This window comes from Sinohyriopsis cumingii, chromosome 11 (assembly GCF_028554795.1).
Source record: "Sinohyriopsis cumingii isolate HCF-2022 chromosome 11, ASM2855479v2, whole genome shotgun sequence".
NCBI classification, from domain to species: Eukaryota; Metazoa; Mollusca; class Bivalvia; order Unionida; family Unionidae; genus Sinohyriopsis; species Sinohyriopsis cumingii.
In genome coordinates this window covers 92,025,543-92,052,364 of record NC_142971.1, presented here as the reverse complement: position 1 = coordinate 92,052,364, position 26,822 = coordinate 92,025,543, and the positions used below count along the sequence as shown (strand labels likewise).

The 26,822-nt window shown below is 35.0% G+C and overlaps 1 protein-coding gene across 1 annotated transcript in view; it reads left to right on the top strand.

Annotated features, from left to right (window-relative positions):
• The window catches only part of LOC149788999 (uncharacterized), a 29,488-nt gene extending 2,972 nt beyond the window's left edge, over positions 1-26,516 (top strand). Inside the window, exons 2-11 of the mRNA XM_089975155.1 lie at positions 5,836-5,958; positions 9,213-9,263; positions 11,235-11,337; positions 14,421-14,526; positions 14,734-14,789; positions 20,511-20,692; positions 22,095-22,189; positions 23,779-23,979; positions 24,439-24,554; positions 25,221-26,516. Coding sequence (XP_089831281.1) covers positions 5,836-5,958; positions 9,213-9,263; positions 11,235-11,337; positions 14,421-14,526; positions 14,734-14,789; positions 20,511-20,692; positions 22,095-22,189; positions 23,779-23,979; positions 24,439-24,554; positions 25,221-25,473 — 1,286 coding nt within the window. The 3' untranslated portion in view covers positions 25,474-26,516. The remainder of the gene's footprint in view (positions 1-5,835; positions 5,959-9,212; positions 9,264-11,234; positions 11,338-14,420; positions 14,527-14,733; positions 14,790-20,510; positions 20,693-22,094; positions 22,190-23,778; positions 23,980-24,438; positions 24,555-25,220) is intronic.
• The last annotated feature ends 306 nt before the right edge of the window (positions 26,517-26,822 follow it).

The following is a 26,822-nucleotide window of genomic DNA, read 5'->3' as shown; positions in this document are numbered from 1 at the left end:
AACAAAAAAAGCGTATGTTTCACAACATACAGAACTCATGCTAGATGTCAGGATAAGCAGATTATGATATAACAATGCACTGTTTAAATGGTTTGTCAGTAAGGACAAAGAATTTGTTTATGTAACAATAGATAAATTTCAGTGCATTTTATAGCCAGTTTGTGGCTTCCTTTCATGGGGCCTCTGAATTTCTGCACTCCAAACCAATGGATGTATATAAAAGTTTAAACAGCCAACAATGTTGCCAACAAATAAAAAAAGCCACATGGTATGTTTTGCAGCCAGTAAGGAAAAACAATCGAAGTTTGCGACATTGGCGAAGACCTACATGATCCCAGAATAAACGTTTTATGCGTTATTTCTTCTTCTTGCTTTTAAAAAATACTTTTTCTTGAAGAGAAAATTACTTTTTCATGTACGAGAAAAATACATATAAAATTTTAGGAACCAAGCTTTGTATTATTCATATGTGATCTCTTCCCCAAAATGATAAGCAATGTTTTACGTTTTTTTTTTCGTAATACTTAAGAATTTTTTTTTGTGCACAAGAAAAGTACATGTATATGAAATTTTGGGAGCCATGCCATGACTGCATTATATCCGAATTTGTGTTATAACGGAGCGCGCTATAGCGGGGTGACACTGTATATATATATATAATTTTTATAAAAAATCAAACAAAAATGTAATCAGTATAACTATGTATTGTATATTTATTAAGTTTTTCCCTTGTCGGTCATTGCCAAAGGAAAGACCTCAAGACACCCAAAGACTACACCAAGAGACTCCAAGACTGTCCCTAAACACTCTCACCTAACCAGTATGCATTTATAGATAGGTTCATTCTAGAAGGTCATCGCCAAAGGAAAGACACTGCAAGACTACCCAAAATAAATGAACAATATGATTTTTTTCAGTAATTATTTTACAGGTTTTTGTTTTCAAAAAGTCTTTTTTCTTTGACAAAGAGGGGTACGCTTAATAATTAGATCCTAAGGGCGCTACATTCATATTCTTTTAATTATTTTATTGTGTTTACAAAACCTATAACTTTTAATTTTGAATGAAAGGACAAAAACGCAATGATACCAAAAAGGAAAATCAACAATGAGAAATGTACTCAGTATCTAATAGAAATGGAAGAAAAAATAAGAAAAAAACAAACAAAAATGAACATCAGTAAAAATGGGCCATGAAAGAGCACCTCCTCGTGGTGTGGCCTGGATACATATGGATAAATGAAAATAAAATGAGCATTTAATTGCTTTCCAGTACATTTGATATTCATTTATCCACATGTAATAGGGCACTCTTATTAAGTATTTAGAATTAGATGCACGAACAATAACTCTTTGCCACTGTGGTGGACTAGGTCAGCTGAAAACATCTCTTGGATTTTTTATTTTAGGGTATTTAAGATTAAATTAAATGATTGTTTTATAAAGTGATAAAGAATTTTAACTGTAAAACACGATTTTAGGTGTCTTGGTGTGTTTTCTATAGTCTTTGGGTGTCTTGGAGTCTTTCCTTTTGAGATAACCTACAAGGGTAAAATCTCTACTGATGTTAAATGATAATTATGCAGTGCATAATTATACTTTCTACTTTTTATTTGACCTTATTTAATTGTATATATGTATACTGGGTAGGTGAGATTGTTTATGAACAGTCTTGGGGTAGTCTTGGTGTGTTTAGTCAGACCGCCAGCACCTTTCATGCTTAACGGACTTTCCATACTTACACAGCGCCATATTGTAACGTGCCAAGGGTCAAGGTCAAATAAAATGGAATAGATGGACAGCTCACACCTTTTTCAGTTACTAGACCTCTCCAGTGTATTGTAATGTCAAGAAATGTGTGTTCACTACAAATGTTCTTATATAGATCATAAAAGCACAAAACAAAACAAATATAAATAGTCAACACATTTTATTATATGTCTTCCAGGGTTGACTGTGTTTTCTCACAAAATCTAGTGTTCAGAATAGTGAATTATAATATTTGCCAATTTTCAGAACAGATATTTCATAAAGCATGTTGAAATGACGACAATATTTTCAGTGTTAAATTGCATGTGAAAATCAGCATAAATGTTCCATTTGTCCTAATTCACATGATCTCTAACTCAGATAATACCAATTCCCAAACTAATCCTATACAGAAAAAGAAGTTAATTATCTCAAAATTTGTTCATATAACGTACCGAAGTGGTAATGATTTTGTGCGGGTTTGTGTTTCAGAGTCCAATGGTAAATATGTTAGAGGCACAGTCTGTAACTGGATGTTAATAGTGTGTTGCATTTGTTGGCTGAGACACAGTGTGTTGTTTTGAGCGACACAGGATGAAACCGGATGTCGATAGTGTGTCGCTTGAGTTGAATGCGACAGTGTTTGTCGTTTTGTAGGAACAAAGTGTGTCATTGTGTTGGGTATATTATTTCGACAGCTAAATGACACAACCACTACAAAATAGATGGAAGTTTGTGATTTCAAAATGATACATGAAATTGAGTAGGAAGTTCGAAAATGCCAATCAGAATACTAAATTTCCAATGGACAGTAGAAGGCTGTGTTGATTACGACACAGTGACTGTGTCGTCAGCTAAATCCCTCTATGGGAGTTTTTTTCTGATATAACAAGGAAATAAACTTTGAAACAATTTCAGAGAAACATTATAGTAGTCATTATGAGTACTAAATTTAATGTGTCGGTAGTAACTAGTCTACCTTGCTATTAAGGCTTGAGACTTTTTGCTTGGTCTTGAGACCTTTACTGGAATCCAGTAGAACCACAACTGCCAAAATGGCGGATCTCACCCCTATTTATAGGTTTTGGGGACACACTCGGGAAATTCATGACAAAGTTTTCACGAATATGACTAAATATGGAAGAATTCTGAAAGATTAACCTGAGCGCCTCCTAGTGGAAAGCTGAGTGCCCAATACACACAGTAGTAAAAATGGCGCCCGATTTCAAACGACAAAAATAGCAATTATTTCACAATAAATTATACAAAGATTCAACATTGATGATGAACGGTTTCATGACACTGGTGATGAAAAATTATGAACATACACGAATCTTACCTTAATCCTAGAGAAAAATGGATACAATTGCCTATTTCTCTCGCAAAATAGAACGTAAGTGATAACAGTTTACAGTCCTGTCATGTACACACTGGGCTTCAAAAATCTTTACCCAGATGATAAATATTTAAACAAATCATTGTTATATGATTTACATATTGTATCGGATTACTTTTTCTTTGTGCAAACGTCATATATCAAAAATTGTTACTACAGTTACTATTATTTGCATTGGAAACAGAGGTACGACTTTCCAACATGAATGGAATGTAAACAATAAATGGAGATTATAAATTATCTCCAACATTAATGATATGTACAAATGCACTTTATAAAAATACAAGTTGACAGGTAGTCAGGATTGTTTCAGTATTATGTACACTATCGGGTAGTTTATTTCCATCAGACAACATAATGACGTAGTTCATCCTGTTCAGTAACTGCCGGATAATTCTGTAAATTACATAATGTTAAAAGAGTTTGGAATTATATCCCTTTGCACACATCAATATAGAAATTAAACCACTTGTTAAATCCACGTGAAAGGCAAAAATTTGTTGTTGTCACTCTTTTCCTTTGCTTATTCAACATTGTAAATGTTGGAAGCAGATGACTTATGTTTGTACATCTGTAGTCATGCACACACCCCTTTGCTGAAAATGGACTTTTTCAGGAATTGGAAATGGATCTCGACAATATCCATCTATTATATTGAAAACTTCTGTTAAGCATTAAACATGCAGATGATGATAGTGTTAGAGCCACTCTACTCACAGTTAGGTTAGAAATTATAAATCAGTGAATGAATTGACCAAGTTCCTTGCACTTTTTATCACATTAAAGGTTTCCATTATTGAAATTGGTTGGCGGTACCAATGGGTTGGTACCGTTACACATACTTCAAGTTCAACTTAGCGATGATGCATGAGTAAAACATTAAAAGAATGTGTATTTGTGTTGTTTACCAAGTTCACTTATTTCTGTGAGTTGGACCACATATTGAAATTAGACTTTGAGTCAGAATTGTAACATACATGCACAACATATTGTACATCCATAGGATGCTAGGTCTTGCTGTTTTTGGAAAACATAGTGAATAACCAAGTTCTGTATCAGCCATCTATGGTTTACATTTGCGAATTCGGAATTTGGTATGGACAGCTTGTACTTGGAAATAGGAAAAATAAGTCTATTGATTTTGAAGAATGAGATTTGTTAAAAATGATGAATAAAATAAAATCGGTAACTAGTATTTTGGGGAATAAACAAGGATATACAATGTGCATTGTGTACATACTGTTCAGTGCATGATATATGGTGCCGGTCACCTGGTAAACTCTTAAGAACCCAGTGAATTATTGAAGTTTTTGTTTACCTTTATTTTATTTCATGTTGGAAAATATGCATGTGCAAAATAATAACTTAAAAACAATCATAATAGTTTATAAGTTTATTGATGCAGTAAATGAACAAGAGCTGGTCAAATTTTGTTTTTCCTTTTTTTTGTATATGTCTGTAAGTGTTGGGACACTGAAAATGCTATTGTTTTTTAATGCATATAAGTCATGGGACATTAGGGGGAAAACATTTTTTTTTTCATGTCCCAAGACTTACAGCCATTACGGTATCAAGATAGCTCATTAAAATTCAGGTAAATATATGTAATGTACAGCAGTTTTCAGCCATGGGTATTGCTCTGCTGAGTGTAGAAAATTGACTGAACGGAAATCTCTGTGGTAGCTCCCTAATAATGTTTCACATGTTATTATAACTTCTCTTGTGACATATAAACAAAATAGAAAAATATTAAGATTATTTAGAGCAGTTTATTTAGGGTGCACTCACCAGTTTATTGTGTACTTTCGAGAGAGTGACATGTAAAGTGAAGTTGTTTGCATTTTAAACATGCACAGTGGAGAGAATGCTGGCATACCTCTATACTACTTTGATGTAATATGGCTGACATTTCTTTGGATATTGTACTTGTTGAAATTGTACATGATCTAAGCACAATGATAACTAAAATGACTGCTCCCTTATGCTTAAAAAAATTCAGCCTGAATCTTTCTAAAGTACACTGTCTTTAGCAGCTGTTAAAATAGGGAAAATTAATTTTGACAGACTAAACAATACCAGCTTCTGAAAGTGCATTGAATGAATTACCAAATATATAAAATGTAAAACAAACTTATTGGCTCTTTTTTATATAAAATTTACCGCTGAAGTTCAGGAAGTGAAAAAGTACCAAGTGGAGCTAGCACTTTTTTGAAAGGTGTGCATCTGGTGTAAGGCCAAGCTGTATACTTGATAACCCATACTACAACCATCATTCATACACCAAAATAAAGAGAATTAAAGGTTCTTTGAACTATACCTAAGATATACAAGGTCTTTTTTAAATAGCCAGTATAACCTGTGAGGAAAGCCAGGGAAATTATTTTTCTTTAAAATTTTAACCCAATGCAAAATACTAAACTGTAGAGCACCACCTTATGATAGTTTAAATGAATAGCAGTAACTCTTGAGGGTTGTGATCTTCCATCTGATCTTGTATAAATCAGTATCATTTGAACATGCCAAATTATCAATATTCACAATACTTTTATTTGCTATGTAGTGGATGTTGTTACGTTTTTATTTGATAAGTATTATTTGAAAATACCCAAAATGTTTTATTTTGAAGAAGAAAAAGAAAATTTAATCTTGAATATATTGCTGTACTAAGTACAATCATGGCTTTTTCTGCAGCACCGTCTGGTGAAGATCAGGAAGATGGTGTGATAGAGGGAAAAGAAAACAGTGAAATTAATCACATCACAGACAAGTTTGCAAACCACAAGCTTGAGGCTGATGGGATTGCAGAAGTAGCAGGTAAACATTTGTCAAGATTTAACTAGAATGAAGGCTCAGTTTTAGGTTGGAACATAGGCTTGAATTATATCCAGGCCCAGAAACTGCATAGCATTTCTGTTAAAATTTGGAAAATACGAGTCCTAGGCTTGTAAATATCTTATGCAAATCACACTTGAATTTTAAGCTTTTCAATACAAGTAATTAAGCAGGTCATTTCTCAGTGGGTTCTACAAGCTTTAAATATTTGTAATTTCATTTTTAAGGCAGTAGTTCCTTAAAAAAGCTTAAGCTTTATTCATTGAATTTACATGAGCAGTGTAATGGTGTGTGTATATAACCAGCACACTGTTGTATTTACATAAGCACTATACTGGTGTATAGTATGTAAATACACTTAATAAATTGACTGAAAATGGAAATAGTGCATATGACATTATTAACAGAATAAATTGTAGTGTATGCATTTTAGTATTTTAAAATGAAAACTTTCTTTCAAGATGATGTTCATATGATTTTGTTTTGTTTTTTATAGAAGTCATAATGCACCGAAAGTTAGTCTTGGTTACTAAACCATTTTTGATGCAGTCTCAGAGACATGCACTTCTCTCTCATGACTCAGCATAATTCAGTGAGAGACCATCGGGGAGACTTTAAGAATTTGTATCATGATCTTGAAGCACTGTATTGTAGTTTTTTGTATAACAAAAATAAAGTAGCATTTGCTGTGCTTATAGCTACTGTTATGAAATAAAATTATTTCTATATGTATGTTTAGTAGGTTAGACTGAAAACATCTTTTTAGCTCTCAGGAAACTTGAAAAGCTTATGAAATGTGCTTTCATCTGTCTGTCCATTAGCAAGACTTTATTATTGCTACTCATCCTAATCTAGTTGGAGCACTGTCAAGAAACTTTACACATAGTCATTCCATCGTCCTGTCGGTCCTAAATGAAAATGGTGCTGCTTGAAAATCTAATCACCACTTTTGAATATATGGTCATATATCAATATGGGGTTTTCACTAAAAGACTTTTGAATGTATGGCATATATCAATATGGGGTTTTCACTAAAAGACTTTTGAATGTATGGTCATATATCAGTATGGGGTTTTCACTAAAAGACTTTTGAATGTATGGTCATATATCAATATGGGGTTTTCACTAAAAGACTTTTGAATGTATGGTCATATATCAATATGGGGTTTTCACTAAAAGACTTGAATGTATGGTCATATATCAGTATGGGGTTTTCACTAAAAGACTTTTGAATATATGGTCATATATCAGTATGGGGTTTTCACTAAAAGACTTTTGAATATATGGTCATATATCAATATGGGGTTTTCACTAAAAGACTTTTGAATGTATGGTCATATATCAATATGGGGTTTTCACTAAAAGACTTTTGAATATATGGTCATATATCAATATGGGGTTTTCACTAAAAGACTTTTGAATGTATGGTCATATATCAATATGGGGTTTTCACTAAAAGACTTTTGAATATATGGTCATATATCAATATGGGGTTTTCACTAAAAGACTTTTGAATATATGGTCATATATCAGTATGGGGTTTTCACTAAAAGACTTCTGAATATATGGTCATATATCAGTATGGGGTTTTCATCAAAAGACTTTTGAATGTATGGTCATATATCAGTATGGGGTTTTCACTAAAAGACTTTTGAATGTATGGTCATATATCAATATGGGGTTTTCACTAAAAGACTTTTGAATATATGGTCATATATCAGTATGGGGTTTTCACCAAAAGACTTTGAATGTATGGTCATATATCAGTATGGGGTTTTCACTAAAAGACTTTTTAAGATGACTAGTTGTTCCTAAATGAAAATGTTGTTGATCTGACATCCAGTAAGGCTAACACAGTGGTCATCTTGAAAATATTTGTGTCTCTACTCCCTCTGAATGGATTTTAATATCAACGTGATGTTTACACTAAAAGACTTATGATTTAGAGCATGTCCTAAAATGGTGCTAATCTGATATTACATCAGCCATCTTGAAAATCTTATTATTTTTACAGGTCTTTTAAATTATCAAATAACATTGAGGTTTTTTGACCAAAAGCCATCTTGCGATATCAGTTTGGTCGAAATGAAAATAGTGCTGATCTGACATTCAATGTCTGCCACAGCAGCCATCTTGACAATCTTGTTTTTACCACTGCTCCTGAACTGAAAGTAATGTTGACATGGTGTGTTCACCAAAAGATGTCTTATGTTGTTGTTTAGTTGGTCCTAAATAAATGTGGTACCAATCTGAGATCGATAATATGGCCACCATTGCAGTCATTTTCCAAATCTTTTTATCATTACTCTTCCAGAATGGAAAGTCATATTGACATGCTCTCTCTGGATAACATCTTATGTCAAATTAGTCCTAAATGAAAATTATGCTAATCATATGTCTAATATGAATGTCCAAATCAAGTCACCATAATGTAATGAACCTTAGCATTAATACTGAATGTCCAGATCAAGTCACCATAATGTAATGAACCTTAGCATTAATACTGAATGTCCAGATCAAGTCACCGCAATGTAATGAACCTTAGCATTAATATTGAATGTCTAAATCAAGTCACCATATTGTAATGAACCTTAGCGTTAATACTGAATGTCCAGATCAAAAGATAGTGTGAAAGTGCATCTACAGATATAGTGTATGTCAGCATGCTGGTACATTTGCAGATCTTAAATAAAATATTGATTGTAGTTCTAACATTGAATACTGACATAATTTAACCAAAGGCTATTCACTCCTGATTGTTGAAAGCTTTCTACCTTAGTTGTCATTACAAAACTTCAGACCAAAATTATAGATTAGGGCTATTCCATTTAAACATACCACTACCCCACAGATGGCAAAATTAAAAAACTTCCATGCATGGTCATCAATAAACAATAATCACTTCTGTGCCATGTCATATCAAAAGATGCATGGCTTTGGGTGTCCAAAATTCACTGCTATGACTGGTGGTGGTAGAAAAAAATCACTTCTATGGGTGGTCACCCGTTTTTGAATGTGCCTTCCCCCCGGGGTATGTTTAATTGGTATAGCCCTTACAAGATGTGGGTAATCAAATTTTCAAAATTAAACCTGTTGCTGAAAGAATCACTAACAAACACCTACATGCTCTGTATAACTTGTAATGTAGCAAGTTACTGGAAATTGTAATAAATTATAAATTGCTAAATCCTGGTGATTTATAGAATTTGGCTTATCTACATATTCTTAACTTGCAGGGGTGGAAGATGGTGAAGATGAAAAGAAGAAGAAGAGAAAGAAAAAGAAGGGTAATGATCTTGAATACTTTAAAATATTGTTTCTTTCTCTAAGTTACTTTTGTTTTAATCAGAACAAGTGCTATTTATAATGAATTTCCTTGTATTAGCACTACATTTTTAAATGTCGGCTATGTTACATAGATAAAACAAATTATGAATACCAGTTGAGAAAGAGGGATCAATGCCTATAGATGACAGCATGTTTATGTTCACCACTGCATTCTTTTTTACAAGTATTCATTCTTTTTGACAAGTATTCATTTTTTCAGCTTGTTATTAGCAGTACAGTGTTTTTAGGAACTATTTAGATGAGAGAATCAAGAAGCTACATGGTCTGTTTTAAAAAAAAAAAAAAACGTTTTTTGGGGGTCTTGAATATGATCCACTACATCACAGTCCAGAATCAAATGAGCATATGTGACAGAGTGGTGTAAGTGTGAATTTCTCATCTTCATTTAAAATAATGCAAGTCGTGTCACTTTTAGGAAGTCCATTCTGTTATGTAATAATGTATTATGGATACATACTTCTTATGTGCATTTGTTTCACAAATGCAGAGTGATGATTTGACTCCCAAATATATGCGGATACTACTCAAATATACTAGACAAATGTGCTAAATTATACCCATATAGACTCAAATAGGTTCCAGACACAATTTAAATATACCCAGATGTACATGTTGATATATTTGGATAGTTTGGGATAATATAAAGCATATAATGTTCCCCAGTTTAGCACTGATTCATCACAAGGTTGAAGAAGGATGTAAAATCTAAAGTTGCTAATGAGGATTATATGCTTACAAATAAACAAAAATGTCTGCTGCAGACATTCTACATAGAACATGCAAGGCATCAACATTGGACAAATACCATGCCTTTGTAGTCTTTTCTTGAAGGATTTCAATGTGTCCCATCTGGGGAAAGATGACTGTAGGAAGCATATTTCTACCAGAATCCACTTTAAATCAGTAAAGGTTCATGCTTATACTAAACTTTTGTATACAGAATTTTAAAGATTCTATTTTTCTATTAAAATTTACATTTTTCTAAGCTGGCATAACTGATCCTTGTCTGTTGGGGTTGGCATGTATGTGGATGTATAATCATCGCATTGATATCAGAAATAAATGTTCATTGCATTGATATCAGAAATACATATTTATTGCATTGTTATCAGAAATACATAATTATTGCATTGATATCAAAAATACATAGTCATTGCATTGATATCAGAAATACATAGTCATTGCATTGATATCAGAAATACATAGTCATTGCATTGATATCAGAAATATATAGTCATTGCATTGATATCAGAAATACATAGTCATTGCATTGGTATCAGAAATACATAATCATTGGATTGATATCAGAAATATATAGTCATTGCATTGATATCAGAAATACATAGTCATTGCATTGATATCAGAAATACATAATCATTGCATTGATATCAGAAATATATAGTCATTGCATTGATATCAGAAATACATAGTCATTGCATTGGTATCAGAGATATATAATCATTGCATTGATGATTGACTATCGGCCATTATCACCTTCATTAACTTGAATATTCATAGTGGTAAAGTCTATCTGTGTTTCAGGTCATAAATTTACTCACGATAGGTCTTCTAAGGCATGTTGTAATTTTGATGAGTTAGGGTCTTTTTGCATGATCAGAGTATAATAATCAAGCCTTTTCATGACTTTGACTTGCATTATTGTTGGTACACAGAGCACAAGCTTGTAAATGCTATAGATGTATTTTTGTACATGCTTTTATGATGCATTACCAGTGTCTACATGCACTCTTTTAAATTATAACATGCTGTCACAAGTTTGAAGCATAGAAATAAAATGTTCTTATGTTGGTAATTACTGCATTTTCTTGATAATTAATGTCATACCAGGTGAGCATACTTGGTTGCACTCAAACTTTGCTCCACAATGAAGCTTTCTTTGTATTTTGTAGGTGGTTCCAAACAGCAAACAGAACCACCATCAGTACCAATCAGTGAACTTTTCTCAGATGGAAACTTTCCTGAAGGGCAGATAATGAAGTATCCAATAGTTGAGTGAGTAGATGATGATGATTTTATTTAGCATGTGTGTCTTAATATTAAGAAGTGCAAATCACTTGTTTCCAGCCACAAACAATACTTTGAAAACTGGAATAGAGTGCCACTGTAGTCTGATGGGCTTTTAACTTTAACAAATGTAGATATATAATCCTATTGATAGATATTTGGAGCTTGAATTGTAATTAACCACAGCTTTACTCCTGAGTTATCATTCACCACTATATTAACAAAATTAAATGTCCAGCTCTTAAAACCTCTTTGTTTTATATGTAGCTGAAGATACCCAGAGCAGCCACTGTCCACTCTAGTCCAGTTACTCAGACTAATCAATGATTATGTTTAACATGTCATTTTCCACTTTAACCCAGATACCAGACCAATCAGTGCATGGGTCTAACATAGGCTACTGTCCTCTTTTGCCCAGTTACCCAGACCAGTCATTCATGCCAAACATAGGCTACTGTCCTCTTTTGCCCAGTTACCCAGACCAGTCATGTCCTCTTTTGCCCAGTTACCCAGACCAGTCATGTCCTCTTTTGCCCAGTTACCCAGACCAGTCATTCATGCCAAACATAGGCCACTGTCCTCTTTTGCCCAGTTACCCAGACCAGTCATTCATGCCAAACATAGGCTACTGTCCTCTTTTGCCCAGTTACCCAGACCAGTCATTCGTGCCAAACATAGGCCACTGTCCTCTTTTGCCCAGTTACCCAGACCAGTCATTCATGCCAAACATAGGCCACTGTCCTCTTTTGCCCAGTTACCCAGACCAGTCATTCATGCCAAACATAGGCTATGGTCCTCTTTTGCCCAGTTACCGAGACCATTCATTCATGCCAAACATAGGCCACTGTCCTCTTTTGCCCTGATACCCAGGCCAGTCATTGTCCGTGCCTAACATTGGCCACTGTCCTATTTTGCCAAGTTACCCAGACCAGTCATTGTTCATGCCTAACATAGGCCACTATCTGTTTTAGCCCATTTTCCCAGACCAATCGGTGATCAAGCCTAACATAGGTCATTGTCCTCTTTTGCCCAGTTACTCAGACCAGTCAGTGATCAAGCCTAACATAGGTCACTTTCCTCTTTAGCACAGATGCCCATACCAATTATTAATCACACGTACCACAGATCACTGCACTCATTAGCTCAGTTCTTTTGCTTGTGAATTAGGTGCAGAGTATGATATTATGATGTCACTTGATCTGTCTGTTAAGTCATTCAAGATATCTTTGTGAACATTTTTATGCATATTAGTCTAGTAGTCTATATATACCTTGTGCTATGAGGAATTCTTTGTTTTTAATCTTAATTTTTGGGGTCTGTCTCTACATCCATTCATGTCATTAACACATTTGTTTCAGAGTAAAACTCCAAAACTGTTCAGTAATCCCTATAACATTTGTTATTGTGTATTTGAATGTGAGTTCAACATGACGCTTAATTTAGCAAGCAAGAAGTAAAGGCACCACCACCACCACTTCATTATAGATACTGCTTGGGGATAATCATATTTAGGGAAAAGTCAATCATATCTGTGGGGTTGAGAGGCCAAAAATGTGTCTTTTTTTGGTACATAATGAAATGGTTGGTGTGTGAATGGGTTGGGAAAAATGTGGAGAAGTCAAAAGAGAATATTTTATTTATTTAAGGAGTTACTGTTTGATAGGTGCACCTGGACTATTTCCCTTCATATTTATTATATTTTGTCATGTGATTTAGAAATGGATATTGGCTTCCAGTTTAATTTTCATTGACTTGTATCAGTGGTTTGTAGAGAAAACTTGTAATTCACAGTCTTGCTGTGTTTTGCATTGTTGCATCTAGGGTGTATAATTATGAAAGCCCCCTAAAATGTTGCAGGTACTGTTTGAATTTAGGTATAATCATGCAAAGAATAAGAATTGGGGACAAATTTGCATGAATCGTGCACTTTATTTCCATGAAATGTAGAAAATTCCCATTTTGATCCTGTTTGTGTGGATCACCATTTCACTGGGTTGATGAGTGATGGTAGCCAAGGAATGACAAATTTGGTTGAACTGCCAGTCAAGTTTCTTTAATGAAACAAATATGTCAGGTCACATAAGGCCAAATATGAGTAGACATATTCAATTTTGTCAAAGAAATTGCACCTTTAGTTCCACTGACTTTGGGCATACCTCAGGTACTATAACATTTCAATAAATAGAAATGGTGGTCAACAAAGTCTGAACAATGTAGTCACTAGATTTTGCCTGGATTTACTCAGTAAGAAAATTGCATCAGAGTAGATACATTATTAATAAAGCAGTTATATTCTAAGCTGTATGACTGCATCAGTATGGGCTTCAAGCTACAATATATTTTTTGAAAATTTGTCCTTCAGTTTTCCTGTTGGTGCTCAGCAGGACTGGTTGTTATGGCTATAAGATGTTTACCCCACGTCATGCGTATTAGGGTTGACTTTTATTGTCAGACTACTATCATTTAAAGTGCCAGCAGACCAGAATCTGTGCGGTTTTGTTCTGCTGATGAATTGAATGATATACAACGACACGAATGATAGTAATGCCTTCATGCAATGCATGGTATTCATGTTTGTTGACTTTATGTTACATGTTGTACTTTCCTATCAACAAGACTTTCAATTGTAATTACATGTGACAGTCAAGTACAGGCATTCATTACTGTTTGAACTTGTGGGTGACATAATGAGTCATTGACACTATGATGGAAATGCAGCCTAGTTTATGGACTTTTGACTGGCAAGTGTTTGTTTTTAAGAAGAGAAACCTTTAAAACATGTGCTAAAAAAAAGAGAATAAGGATTTCATTTTCATATTTTGACATCAGTTAAACATTGGATACATTATAAAACCCACTTTCTTTTTCCTTTCATTTTTAGTTACTTTTTAATATTGAGAGAAATACCCCAACTATGACCAGGTTGGACCCTTTTTATATTGGATTTACCCACCCACCCCATTAGGTTTAAGGGGGATAGTACCCAGTTTGACTAAATCTTATATGCAGCCCTGATTTTGTACGTAAAATACCACAGTACTGTAATGTTAATAACACTATTTTAATTTCAGTCAAACAGCTAAAGACCGATTCACAAATGAAGAGAAGAGAGCCCTTGAACGTGCCAACACATACCTGTATCAGGAGATGCGTCAGGCTGCTGAAGCTCACAGACAGGTAATGTATTTGCTTTTGTTTCCAGCTTTAAACAACTTAACCCCGTTTTTTTCACAGTATGCCACCAGATCACAGTTAATTCTTTATGTTTTCTTAAGTTTTTAAATTGACACTAAGGTTCCATATGAGATGGGTTTAGCATCTCTGATATATTTTTAACAAAGGATTTTCTTGTGCAATTACATACTGTTTCTTGTATCATTTCAGACAAGGCAGTACATGAAGAAAATAATTAAACCAGGCATGACCATGATAGAGATTTGGTAAGCATAGGTTTTGTTAATTGGTGGTGTATGTTAATTTCTCAGTTCTTAATTGAAGGAGTAAACAGTTCTGGATATACAGGACTGATTGCCCTTTGAATGGTTCATTGTATTGATTTTATGGGCATTGTCTTTTTCTTCAAATATGCTTCATGCCAGAGTTCAGTGCATTTATTAGGATCTTCATCTCTGTTGCTGAAGCACTGTAAGCTATACTTTATTCGTTTAAGCATTTAAATGGTTATGAGTGAGGCCAATGCATGTCAAACGTGCTAGTTCGACCTAGTGATGAACTAATGAAAAATAAAATAAAGCAATGGGATTCATCATCACTCTGAATAACAGATGTAATAGATGAGATGATCTTAATAGACATGTGTAAAGAGTTGTGACCTAGCAAGCTGCTTTGGCATAGTTGGCAGAGGGGAGCAGCTAGAGAGATATAAATTTTGATAAAGGACCAAGTGTCAATATTATTATAGCAAAACTACTAACTGGTGACCTATATAACAGTCTGAACTTTGGAAAACTACTGTGGGCTGTTACATTTAAATACACATGGTGTCCAGAGAAGGCAGTGTTTTCAAATATGTATGCCATGGTACTCTGATTACTCAAAGAGTTCAAATTAAAATGATACAGAGTTCTAAATTGTATCTATGGGTGACTGGTCTACATTGAAAGTGTCTTCCCTGGGTCCCTTCTATGTTTTCCTGGAACAGCCCAGATGGATGGATGTGAGGTTAAATGGTTCTGCATTTCATGTGCAAGTTCAAGGTCAGTCCTATGGCTCATACCTTGAATATAAATTGATAGCTGACATTCAGACCACTTCAGCTATTTATGGAGCAAGGATTGACTAAGGAGTTCCAAATGTATCAAACTTTTATCATTCACAACTTCTCTGTAAATTGTAGAAATTGTTCAGATAGTCCAAATAGATTGTGGTCAATTTTTGTTAATATATTTCTCATTTGAGTACATTCCCTGATCACATTAAGATTGAATATAAGCCTTCTACCTCCCGAATCCAACCCTACAAAAAATGTATTATTCCTCTTTTCTGTCTATATAGACAGGGGGCAGTAACTCTTTCCCATTGCCCATTTCTATGAAACCTTTTCAGAAACATGTCTCCTAAATGCTGTAAATACAAGGAATATGAAGCAGGGGAAGACGAGACGAATTCTGTCAGGAGTGTACAGAATGTTCCCCTTTTGCCATGTGCAGAGTGTGAAATTTGTGGTCTGAGGACATATAGTCAACATTTCTGCAAAAGTCACCAAAAAGCAAGAGTAGAGGGGAAAAGCATGCAGGACCAGTACAGATGTACTAAGTATTCATCCAAATACAGAATCAATTATAAGCCTGATGACAGACACTGCTGGAGTCCCCACCCACCCACCTATACACATAGAATCAGAATGATGATGCCTTCCACTTGAGATAAATACAAATATGGTACAGAGTTGGGTATGGCAGCCTTTCAGCAGCAGATGTGTTGACTGGTGAAGGAGATATGAATGCATTTCCTAACTTAAAGCCAAATATTCTCTCCCTTTCTATCTTTTTCTGATTAATAAGATACAGTAGGGGATTGTTCCCCATTTTTAGGCTGTCTAGTGGGTATAAGTCTTCCCACAAGGCTATTTTTTGGATATAGTGGATCCAGTGTCTAGTACCATCTTGCCATCCAGAGCTGGCTTAGCCATACTAACAAGGACTCTATTAAGGGATCTTAATGATAGATCTGACCATTTAGCCAGATGTGTGGATTCATATATTTATAAGGATTGGAATCTTGGTGAAAAATCTGTCCATATTGCCAAGCCAATGGTTACACAAGCAGATCGGGTAAAGGAAAGATAGCGGAAAATCCGTCATCCAGCCCTGCTGCCAGCATGATTGGTACTGAACTTGACCAGTCCAGATTACAGACATCTGACAGCGGGACTGACCATTCTTCCAGCTAACATTAGCTGTTTCCCAGATGCGATAAAATCCCAAGCAGAGGTGACTTTTCCTATTTTCACTGCCTACCCACAGGGTATTAGTGGTATTTTAAGGGATGATGGCATCATGTCATCATTACCTCAGGGTATGGTTTATTCTGAAATGGAAGCAGATGAAGACAAGAATATTCACACAGTGAATGTATAGATACTTTTGATCAACCACCCTTTCTGTGACCAGACCATGTAGAGGAAAAAGTTTAATTTTGAGGTTGCTGTCACAGCTGTTTACTGGGTGTGTGCTTTGTCATGTTGTACCACAATGCATTACTGTAAAATCAAAGCATTAGTTGACATCAACAGCGAAAATGAGTCTCCTTTCTGTCCTCTTCACCAGTCAGCAAAACTTAAGGTAATTAACAAATGGTTGTCCAAATGTGTCAACCAGGGAATGCTAAAGCCTCCTTTTTGGAAAGCCAGATACCAGCCATGTTCTCGTTGTGTGTTACAAGATTCATTCCACCATGTACCATTTTCAATTCCCTATGTTGGACAAGGATGTAAAAGCAGTTAACATGTCTGCCCAACATTTTATAATGTGAATAAAAATGTATTTCTTGTCACATCGATGGTGGTTAGAAACATTTTCTGTCTTTATATGTGCCCATCACAAAAAAAAAAAAACATTTTTGGCTCAGTGACTCTTAATTTCCAATCCACTTGACCAGCTCAATATCACGAACAGGGTACATTCATTCCTATGTTAATGGTGCAACCACACTTGGCTCTTGACAGGAATTCTTCTGTCCAGGTCAGGTTATTCATATGGAATGGTCCCTTCCTTTGTTTTTTCATCACAATTGTGCACTTTGGTGTCCAATGATCAACATGCTTCAACAAGGTGGAACCACAAGCTGCCCACCTTTGTCTCACCAGTCTTTGACCCAGAATGTGACTGGGTGGGACATCATGCTACATGTCTGCAGCATGATGCCCCAGTGCTAAACATCACTATGAACTGCCACATTGCAGACTTCGTAGCTATACGACTGAAAAATTGTTAAAGCTATGTTAAAAATAAAAATCACATCACATCATAGGACCCTGTGCGGACTCTGAAGTGGTACCTAAAGCAACGTAAGCAGATGATTTGATGGGGATCTTGATGCTTAGAGAATGAAGGGATCTGTCCTCCTAGTTGTTGTTGTGGGTTTAACTTCATTTTTCAACACACAGTAGGCTATACATGGCAGCCAGTACAACTGGTGGAAGAAGAAATTTCAGAAAAACCCTGGTAAGAACCACCAACCCACATGAAGATACTGGCAAGCTTTTTCATACCTACAATGGCTGAGCCTGAGACTTACACCCATGCAGACATAGGCAAGGTGGCAATGACTGTTAAAGGCAAGTGCTTTAGATCACTTGATCACCTGTGGCCCATCTGTCATCCTTGAGCCGTTATGTTATCTTCTACAAGGGCCTAACCCAAGACCTGATGCATTTATTGCATATTAGCTCTTGGGGTTAGGGCAGTCATCTCCAGCATAGCTTTCTAGTGCAACTATTCCCTGATTGACATCATCCATGCTGTGGGAAGGTGGTCATATTTGGTACTCTCCAGCTTTTGCCTTTGAGATGGCTCATTCAGCCTGGTGGGACCAGCATAGCTGCCAATCCTCACGATTTAGGCATGAATTTCATAACTTTTTCAGCGATTCACATATTCATGCCGCAAGCAAAAAATTCACAAATTCTCAATTATTTTAAATCTTTAATAAAATAACCGTTTTCCCGTTAAGTGCAAGTCATGATATTGGCAGTTGCTGAAACAGTCCAGTACTGATGGTCGCGATATTAGTAGAACTAATGCCAGTTGGTACAGTTGGCCCGGTAGCAAGCATTTTAGCCTATTTTAATCTATATATATCAAGAGTAGTTTTACAAATGCTTTGAGAGAAACTGGCCTAACCAGAATTTTGCTCCACGCATGCATCACCAACACTGATTGGAATTACCGTTCAGCATTGCATGTAAGATCTTGAAAGTTTAATTTGGAATATACAAAAAATTGGCAGTGCATTCTGCCATTAAACATTGCTATACATCATGCTTTTTGTACAGTGTGCCACAAATTTTAGTATTCGGCATAGTGGCAGAGACGATGTGATGAAACACATCTGTTGCAAAAAAAACACACATAAGTTGGGAAAATTAAGAATTTGCAGATTTCAGCTCTGAAATATTTCATAGCTGCCGACCCTCATGAATTTGGTGTGAATTTCATGACTTTTTCAGCGATTCACGCTGCAAGCCAAAAATTCACGAATTCTCCAATCCTCAATTATTTTAAATCTTTAATATAAAAAAAACGATTTCCCGTCAAACGCTTGTCATGATATTCACAGTTGCCAAAACGGTCCGGTACTGCTGGTCGCGATATTAGTAGATCTACAGCTGATTAGTACAGTTGGCCCGGTAGCAAGCATTTTAACCTATTTTAATCGATATGTATAAGAGTAGTTTTACAAATGCTTTTGCGAGAAACTGGGGCCTAACTGGAATTTTGCTCCACGCATGCGTCACCAACACTGATTTGAGTATCGTTCAGCATCGCATGTAAGATCTTGAAAATGTCTTCACCACCAAGGAAAAAGAAATGTATTAGTCAAAAAGTACAGTTTAATTTGGAATATATCAAAATTTGGCCGTGCATTATGCCATTAAACGTTGATATTCATCATGCTTTTTGCACTCGGTGTGCCATCGCAGAGACAATGTGAAGAAGCACATCGGTTGCAAAAAAACCCCAGAAATTGGGAAAATTAAGAATTCGCAAATTTCTGCTCTGGAATATTTTTAAGCCTCGGCAGAAGACTGCAGGCTACCAAAGCTGAAGCATTATTTGTGAGTTTTCTTGTCAAACACAATCTACCTTTATCAGCTGGAGACCATGCTAAACATTTGTTCCGACAAATGATCCTGTACTCAAAGATCACTTCCAAATTTTCCTGTGGAAGAACCAAAGTGCTGCAGCTCCTGTGCATTCCTCACAGCAACATAGACAGTGAAAGAGTATTTTCTCTAGTGAAGAAAAATAAGACAGACTTTATGGCCTCGTTAGGAGCAGAAAATTTGTCAGAACAACCAGCAAATATTTTTTCTGCAAAATCGTATCCGTTCATTGACTGCTGACCCTATCCTGAATCTCATATGAGAGTCAATGCTGCTTCATATACAGTAGGAGACCAGAGCGATCTCTGAGACCTAGTAATGCTAACATCTTCAGCCCCATGTCTATTTTTCGAATTTATTGTGATTGGGTAATTTATTTGATGAAGGAACCAATTTTTGGAGTAACCGATGTTTCTTGATAATACATATCAGTTCATATTATGGACACACACTCTTCCACAGTTGCATTGCCGGAATAGTGTACAAATATATTTGTTTAGGAACTGACAATTGACAGGATTTAGTACCAATTATCAATCCAAGGGGTGATCACCATTATCTGACATTCAGGTCAGCAAGCAGACTTCATTTTAGTATGTTTGTTGCTAAAAGAATCCAAAATAAATGTTAAATGCATGTGTTAGCTTTGTTGGGGGTGGCTGGATATGTGAGATAATTAATGTATTACGAAACAGCAAGTATTATCGTTGAAACACATTTTACTCTAAAAATTTATATCTTCATTTACTTTAGATTGCCAGTAATTCGGTCAGGTTTGTTTATATGGTTGATTTTTTTTCTTCTGTTGTATCAGTGAGACACTTGAAGGCATAGCCAGGAAATTGATAAATGAGAAGGGTTTGGAGGCAGGGTTGGCCTTCCCTACCGGATGCTCCCTCAACCACTGTGCTGCTCACTACACACCCAATGAGGGCGACACCACTGTTTTACAGTATGATGATGTCTGCAAGATCGACTTTGGAACTCATATAAATGGTCAGTTTATCCTCACATTAAAGTCAGAGGAATGTAAATACATCCAAATCTAAATGATTCTTGACAGGAAGGAGATTAAAAAAAAGAAAGATGAAATGATGTCAATTTTTCCGTTTAAATTTATTTAATTTTTATTGTATGGAAGTGAGCAACAAAGTATGATATTTTTTATGTTGAGTTGCACAGCCCAGTGACAATACTAATTGTAATAAATTAGTTGCTTCACTCGTGTATTTCCCTGTTTAGCACATTGAACTGGCTCAAAGTTTTCTGCATAAGTCGGCTTATTGTCAGATTCTCAGCAACTCATTATACACATATTGAATGATTTTCTGCTTAAGCCTGTGTAGTTAACTACTTCAGTACCCTGCGATTAATATGTATTATTAGGAATTTTACTAGTCTGGTGAAATATGTTATATGTTAGCTTCAATTTTAAAACAGAAGACTCTGCAGAGCCACCTTATAATAAGTTAAGAATAAACTTCTTGGAGATCCACTTTGGAAATCATGCAGATTGAACAAAAATATAACTCAGTTCTCAAGAAGCATTTGTTATCAGCAGTTGTCCCCTGGAACTTAGAGTTTATATTAATATACACTAATTTGAATACTCTGCATTTATCAGTTTTTATTGATGTCAGTTTTTGTGGTTTTGTAAAAGATCCCATTATCGTAAGATACCTAAATTCATGGATTAAGAAATAGGATCTCTTTTTTTTTACACAGAAGTATAATGTTCATTGGGTCTTTAAACTTGAGGTTTTAGCAATTGCATAATCGATTAAAAAAAGCTTGTACCCAAGAGATAACTGTATCTACATTGCATACTAAACAAAAATATCAGTTATGAAATCTAAAATGACACTTCTTTATTGCAGAGTTACCAAAGAATCATTTTTGAGAGGGAAAAATTATTCCATTGACGAATATGTTTTTTAAAGGTAGCTAATGTAGTTCCGAGGAATTTTGGTCAGCATTATAGTGAAATCATTCTGATGTGATATTCAGTGTTTTTCCTTGTGATACTTTTGTTGTGAAAATTATCCATCCTTGAAAATATTGAATGAGCTGCTAAATGGTCCTCTTGAACAAAATGTAGAAATTGATAGCTCAGCACATTTGTCACTCTTTAGATTTTGTTTTGATTTGAATTAAAAATTGCTACATTTTGGAGCACTTATCATATGGAAAAATTTAAGAATTTAACAGAAAGGCACTAAATTTGGAGTAAAATAGGAATTTTACAGTATGCCTGTGCCAAGCCATACCCATATGTGCCAAGTCATGCTCAGTGCAGAATAATCCATACACAGCTTACTTACTGTTAATGACTATTTGTATTGGTTCTTTTATGGTCACTTACTTACCTGCATTATTATATGTCTGTGTTTAATTTCAGGTAGAATTATAGACTGTGCATTTACCCTCACATTTAATCCCAAATATGATCGCCTCGTAGAAGCTGTGAAAGAAGCAACAAATACAGGCATTAAGGTAATCTAGTCAGGAAAGCATGGCATAATTCATCCTATACTGCGTTGTTACAACTCTGTAGTCACAAACTAAGTAACAGAAAGAAAAAAAAAAGAAAAACCATAACAAACAATTTAATTATCAAAGTTAAAAATGAAAATGTGAGAGAATATTAAAGTATTATGAAGTGAATCCAGACTAATCTTATGAAAGTCTACAAAAGTCCTAAATGAATGAAAAGTTCCTTATAAATTTAAAACTTCCGGAACTGATGTCAAAATTGCATTATCCAGAATTCCTTAAAATAATTAATAACAGTTGCAGACAAATATTTTATTCCAAATAATGAGCGCTTTCTGTTTCCACTGAACAGTTCAAACTAGTGTTTTTCCCTTCAGATAATATCTATCTACACCATTAAACACATCTGCAGACTTGTAGCAAGAACACAAGAAATGGAAATGATTTCCAAAATCCGTATGAATCTGATGGCTTAGTTCTCTCTTTATATACACCATCTATTATGACTGTACTTCAAAATAGACCCCACGTAACAAATAACACTACTCATTTTGTCGCTTTGACCTGTTCATTGACCTAGCCCAAGTAATGGGAAGTTACATAATTATTCTAGAAACATCAAAACCCCATCAGCCACTGAGAAAATAAGCTATTAAGCCTTATTATTAAGATTATTATTAAAAATTGTCAGCACATACATAAGCATCTGTTTTTAGATCCTGTGTATATACTATGCTCTTAAGATACTCAGATCATGTATATAAAATTTGACTAAGATATTCTGCATGGTTTACAGCCATGATTAAAAATTATACATAATCATGTACCAGGAGTTCCAAAAAATAAAGATGTACATAACACTGCTCCACACCCAAATCATGCAAACATATATTGGAAAGTTAGTTAATATATAGCCCTATGTTTACTGCAGTGTGTGTGTTATTGGATTTTTAATGTGGTTTTAATAATTTGAGTTGTATAACTACGATGTCTGAAGTGTGGCACTGTATATAGTGATGTCTAGCATTGGGGCATCATGCTGCAGACACTTGGCACAATGTCCCATCTAGTCACATTATCCTGACACCAGTTGGAATACTACAAACACTAGCTTCTTAATGCTGAGCTAAGCAAGGCAGCTGCTCATACCAAATTTATAAGTCTTTGATATGACTCAGCTGGGGTTCAAGCCTGCAACCTCCCATATCCTAGGTGGATACTCTAACCACTTGGGCCACTGTAGCAGTCATACTGCAATTTAATTCACAAAATGTTTTATCAGTATTTACTAAATTAGGACTTGTAAAAGCTCTGCCTTGCTTAAGCTTTTTAGAATTTTTGGTCACTTTCCATTGTTTTTCTTTTGTAATTTTTAATAATAATAATAAGAAGGAACTTTATTTATCGAATGTAACTCAATGAATGTACTAGTCCTGTCAAGACCAGCTTACTTGTACATATGATAATTTCTTAATACAAATCTTTTCATTTTGTGGCTTTAATTTTAAAAAAAAAATAATATCTTAATTATATCTAAAGTGTATGCTAAAACACTTAAGTTCCATGTTATTCCATGTTATTGTTCTTAGGAGTCAGGTATAGATGTGAGGTTATGTGATGTTGGAGCAGCAATTCAAGAAGTAATGGAGTCCTATGAAGTAGAGCTGGATGGTACAACATATCAAGTCAAGTCTATTAGAAATCTGAATGGTCACTCTATTGGACCTTACAGGATACATGGGGGTAAAACTGTTCCAATTGTCAAGGGAGGGGATGCAGTTCGTATGGAGGTAAGTAATTCTTAGCATGTGCAATTCCAGGTAGGGGTTGTGCTATGGTTAAGAACTTTGGAGTATTGGGAATCTATATGCATATTTAGAAAACTCCACAACTGTCTTGTGATGCGGCTGATTTTGCAAACCCTTTGGTGAGATTTATTTCATTGTACAATAACTTATCAATAGTGCTACGAGGACGAGTGGTACATATTTCTGTACATGCTTGAGGAATAGTGAGTGCTGACCAGATGGAAGTATTGTATATGCTAGCCTATAAGTAGTGCTAGAAAGTGTTCTTGTCTTGCGCAGTTTTTATAGAATAAGATAAGTTTGCTACTGGTCAAGTTTTGTACAGATAAGCTCTCTTCAGATATCTATAGATTATGATCTTTCCATTATTAATAGATTTTGTTTTATATATAAGATTCTAACATATTGTAACATTCTTTTCTGTATTTTCGGTTTTTATAGGAAATGGAGTTCTATGCCATTGAAACATTTGGTAGCACAGGAAAAGGAGTTGTTCATGATGATATGGAAGTTTCTCATTACATGAAGAACTTTGATGTCGGTCATGTACCCCTGAGGTAAAAAAAAAAAAAAAAAAGAAGGAAAAATTAGATTTTATGCTTGATTTGTGCTGGTGGGGAGTATGTTATGAATCAATTTACTTGAATCAATTTACTTTCATGCTTGCATCACCTGACAACAACACATGAGTTCTACTCACAGATTGTCAACAGGACTAAGATCCTATGCTGATCTGTCATCAAATATGCCCATGGTTGCTAGAAGTATGAAAACCTTTGAATGATTGGTTCTCTGTAACTGCTGCACAAAATTGAGCAAGTCTAAGGGCTGTTCCATTAAAATATACTTGGGACCCAGGGGAGGTGCTTTCATTGTGGAAACGGTCACCTAAAGATGCAGTTTAGAATTTTGTATTATTTTCATATGAACTCTTTGAGTAAACAGAGTATTCTGGTATATATTTTTAAAAACGTGCTTCTCAAGGGTACCATGTATGGTTAAAAGGAATAGCCCTGACAGAAAAATTTCTGTCATGAAGACATGATAATTCATCAAATAAAGCATCCATTATTAAAAATTTACAGACAAAAAAAACAGGAATAGGATTTGTCCATATTTAAAGGAAAGCATGTAGACATGAAAATCTCACAACTTTGTACAAGCTCATCCACCATCAGATATGGCCATATTGTGTACAATACAAAAATACTTTGTCATTTCAGGCTTCAAAAATCCAAGCAGCTTCTGAACGTGATTAACAAGAACTTTGGTACACTGGCCTTCTGCAGGCGCTGGTTGGACCGACTGGGGGAAACCAAGTACTTGATGGCCCTTAAAAATCTGTGTGATACAGGAATCCTTGACCCGTACCCTCCATTATGTGATGTTAAGGGATGCTATACTGCACAGTTTGAACACACATTGCTATTACGTCCGACATGTAAAGAAGTTATCAGCAGAGGGGAGGACTATTAAACTTCCAAATGATCCCCTTGTGCTTTTCAGTGATATTGGTATCAATTGCTGGATTGTAAAATATAAATGTATCTGCTGACCTCCACAAATGGACCATTCTTTAAATATCATTGGTAAATAATGCATAAAAAGAGCTGAATTAGGATCATTGCATTTTTCTGCTTACATGAAAAGGAAGATTCAATTGATAAGGAAATCTGTGTTGTAAGTAACAACAATGTTAATGAGTTTTACTTTCAATTCCTTATTTCATATTTAACTTTATAAATGTTAGCAACACAAATGTAATTAAGTGTGAAAATTTATGTAATCTCTTTTCATTCTGGTTTTTAAGGGACAGTTTTCAATACTCTTTAAGTTATACCAGGTTGGATGTTTCTTTATTGTTTGAAAAAATAAATGTGTAGATCACACCATATTAAATCATTTTAATCAAAAATGGCCCAGATTTTCAGAATGATGCAGGTCTGATAGCTAGCCTTTAAGCAGTACAATATATTCTAGCCAGAGTTTGTCAAACCTGACTGATCTTGCTTACTGTATTGTACCTGAAATTAGGTGGGGTTTTTTTTGTTTGCCAGATTTATTTTCACATAAATGTTTGCAGCAACCAGTTAGCCTTTAGCAATAAGATTAATACAGACAGATTCCTTGCAATTTGTCTGGTACTTTAGTCACAGTCCTATTCAAGATGTTTGGTAGACAAGGAAAGCAGAAGTAAAAACATAAAATTAAATTATGTAGCAGCTATCCAGGTTATGATGTAGTATGCTGGCCGTGTTGCACCTTTTGAGTTGGTGTTGAATTTCTGAAATATTGTGCTTAAAAAGTTCATTTATTTTCTATAAACATGTAACTTTGAAGACAGATTTGTTGAGAAATGCAGGCGCTGGAATGTTGGAGAATTTGTTAGTTCAGCTTCACAGTGACTTGAAAAATAGCCTTTAAGAAGGTGGCCTTGTATATGGTTCATTATGCAGTATTTCTTCCAGTGAAAATGTCATTTTCATTGTACATCTTGAAAGTAAATTTTTGAACTGAAATACATAGTTGTGACTTTTATACCCTAGACTATAGATCTGGCAAGACATACGACACCTATTGAGATGTTGGACATTTGCACATTGGAGAATTAAGTCATATATGTGTGCAACAATGAAAGGTAAGGAGTCTGTTTTTGTTTTCCTAAGAGGAATGTGAGGAAACACTTTGTTCTAGAGTGTGATGCCCAAGTCCCCTGAAATCTGGATTTGGCCCCTCCCTTATTCAGAGTTAGTTTCACATCTGGCTTGTTATTTTATTTGCTGGAAATCTTGAGCACACTGATGAAAAGCAACTGTTTCATTTTT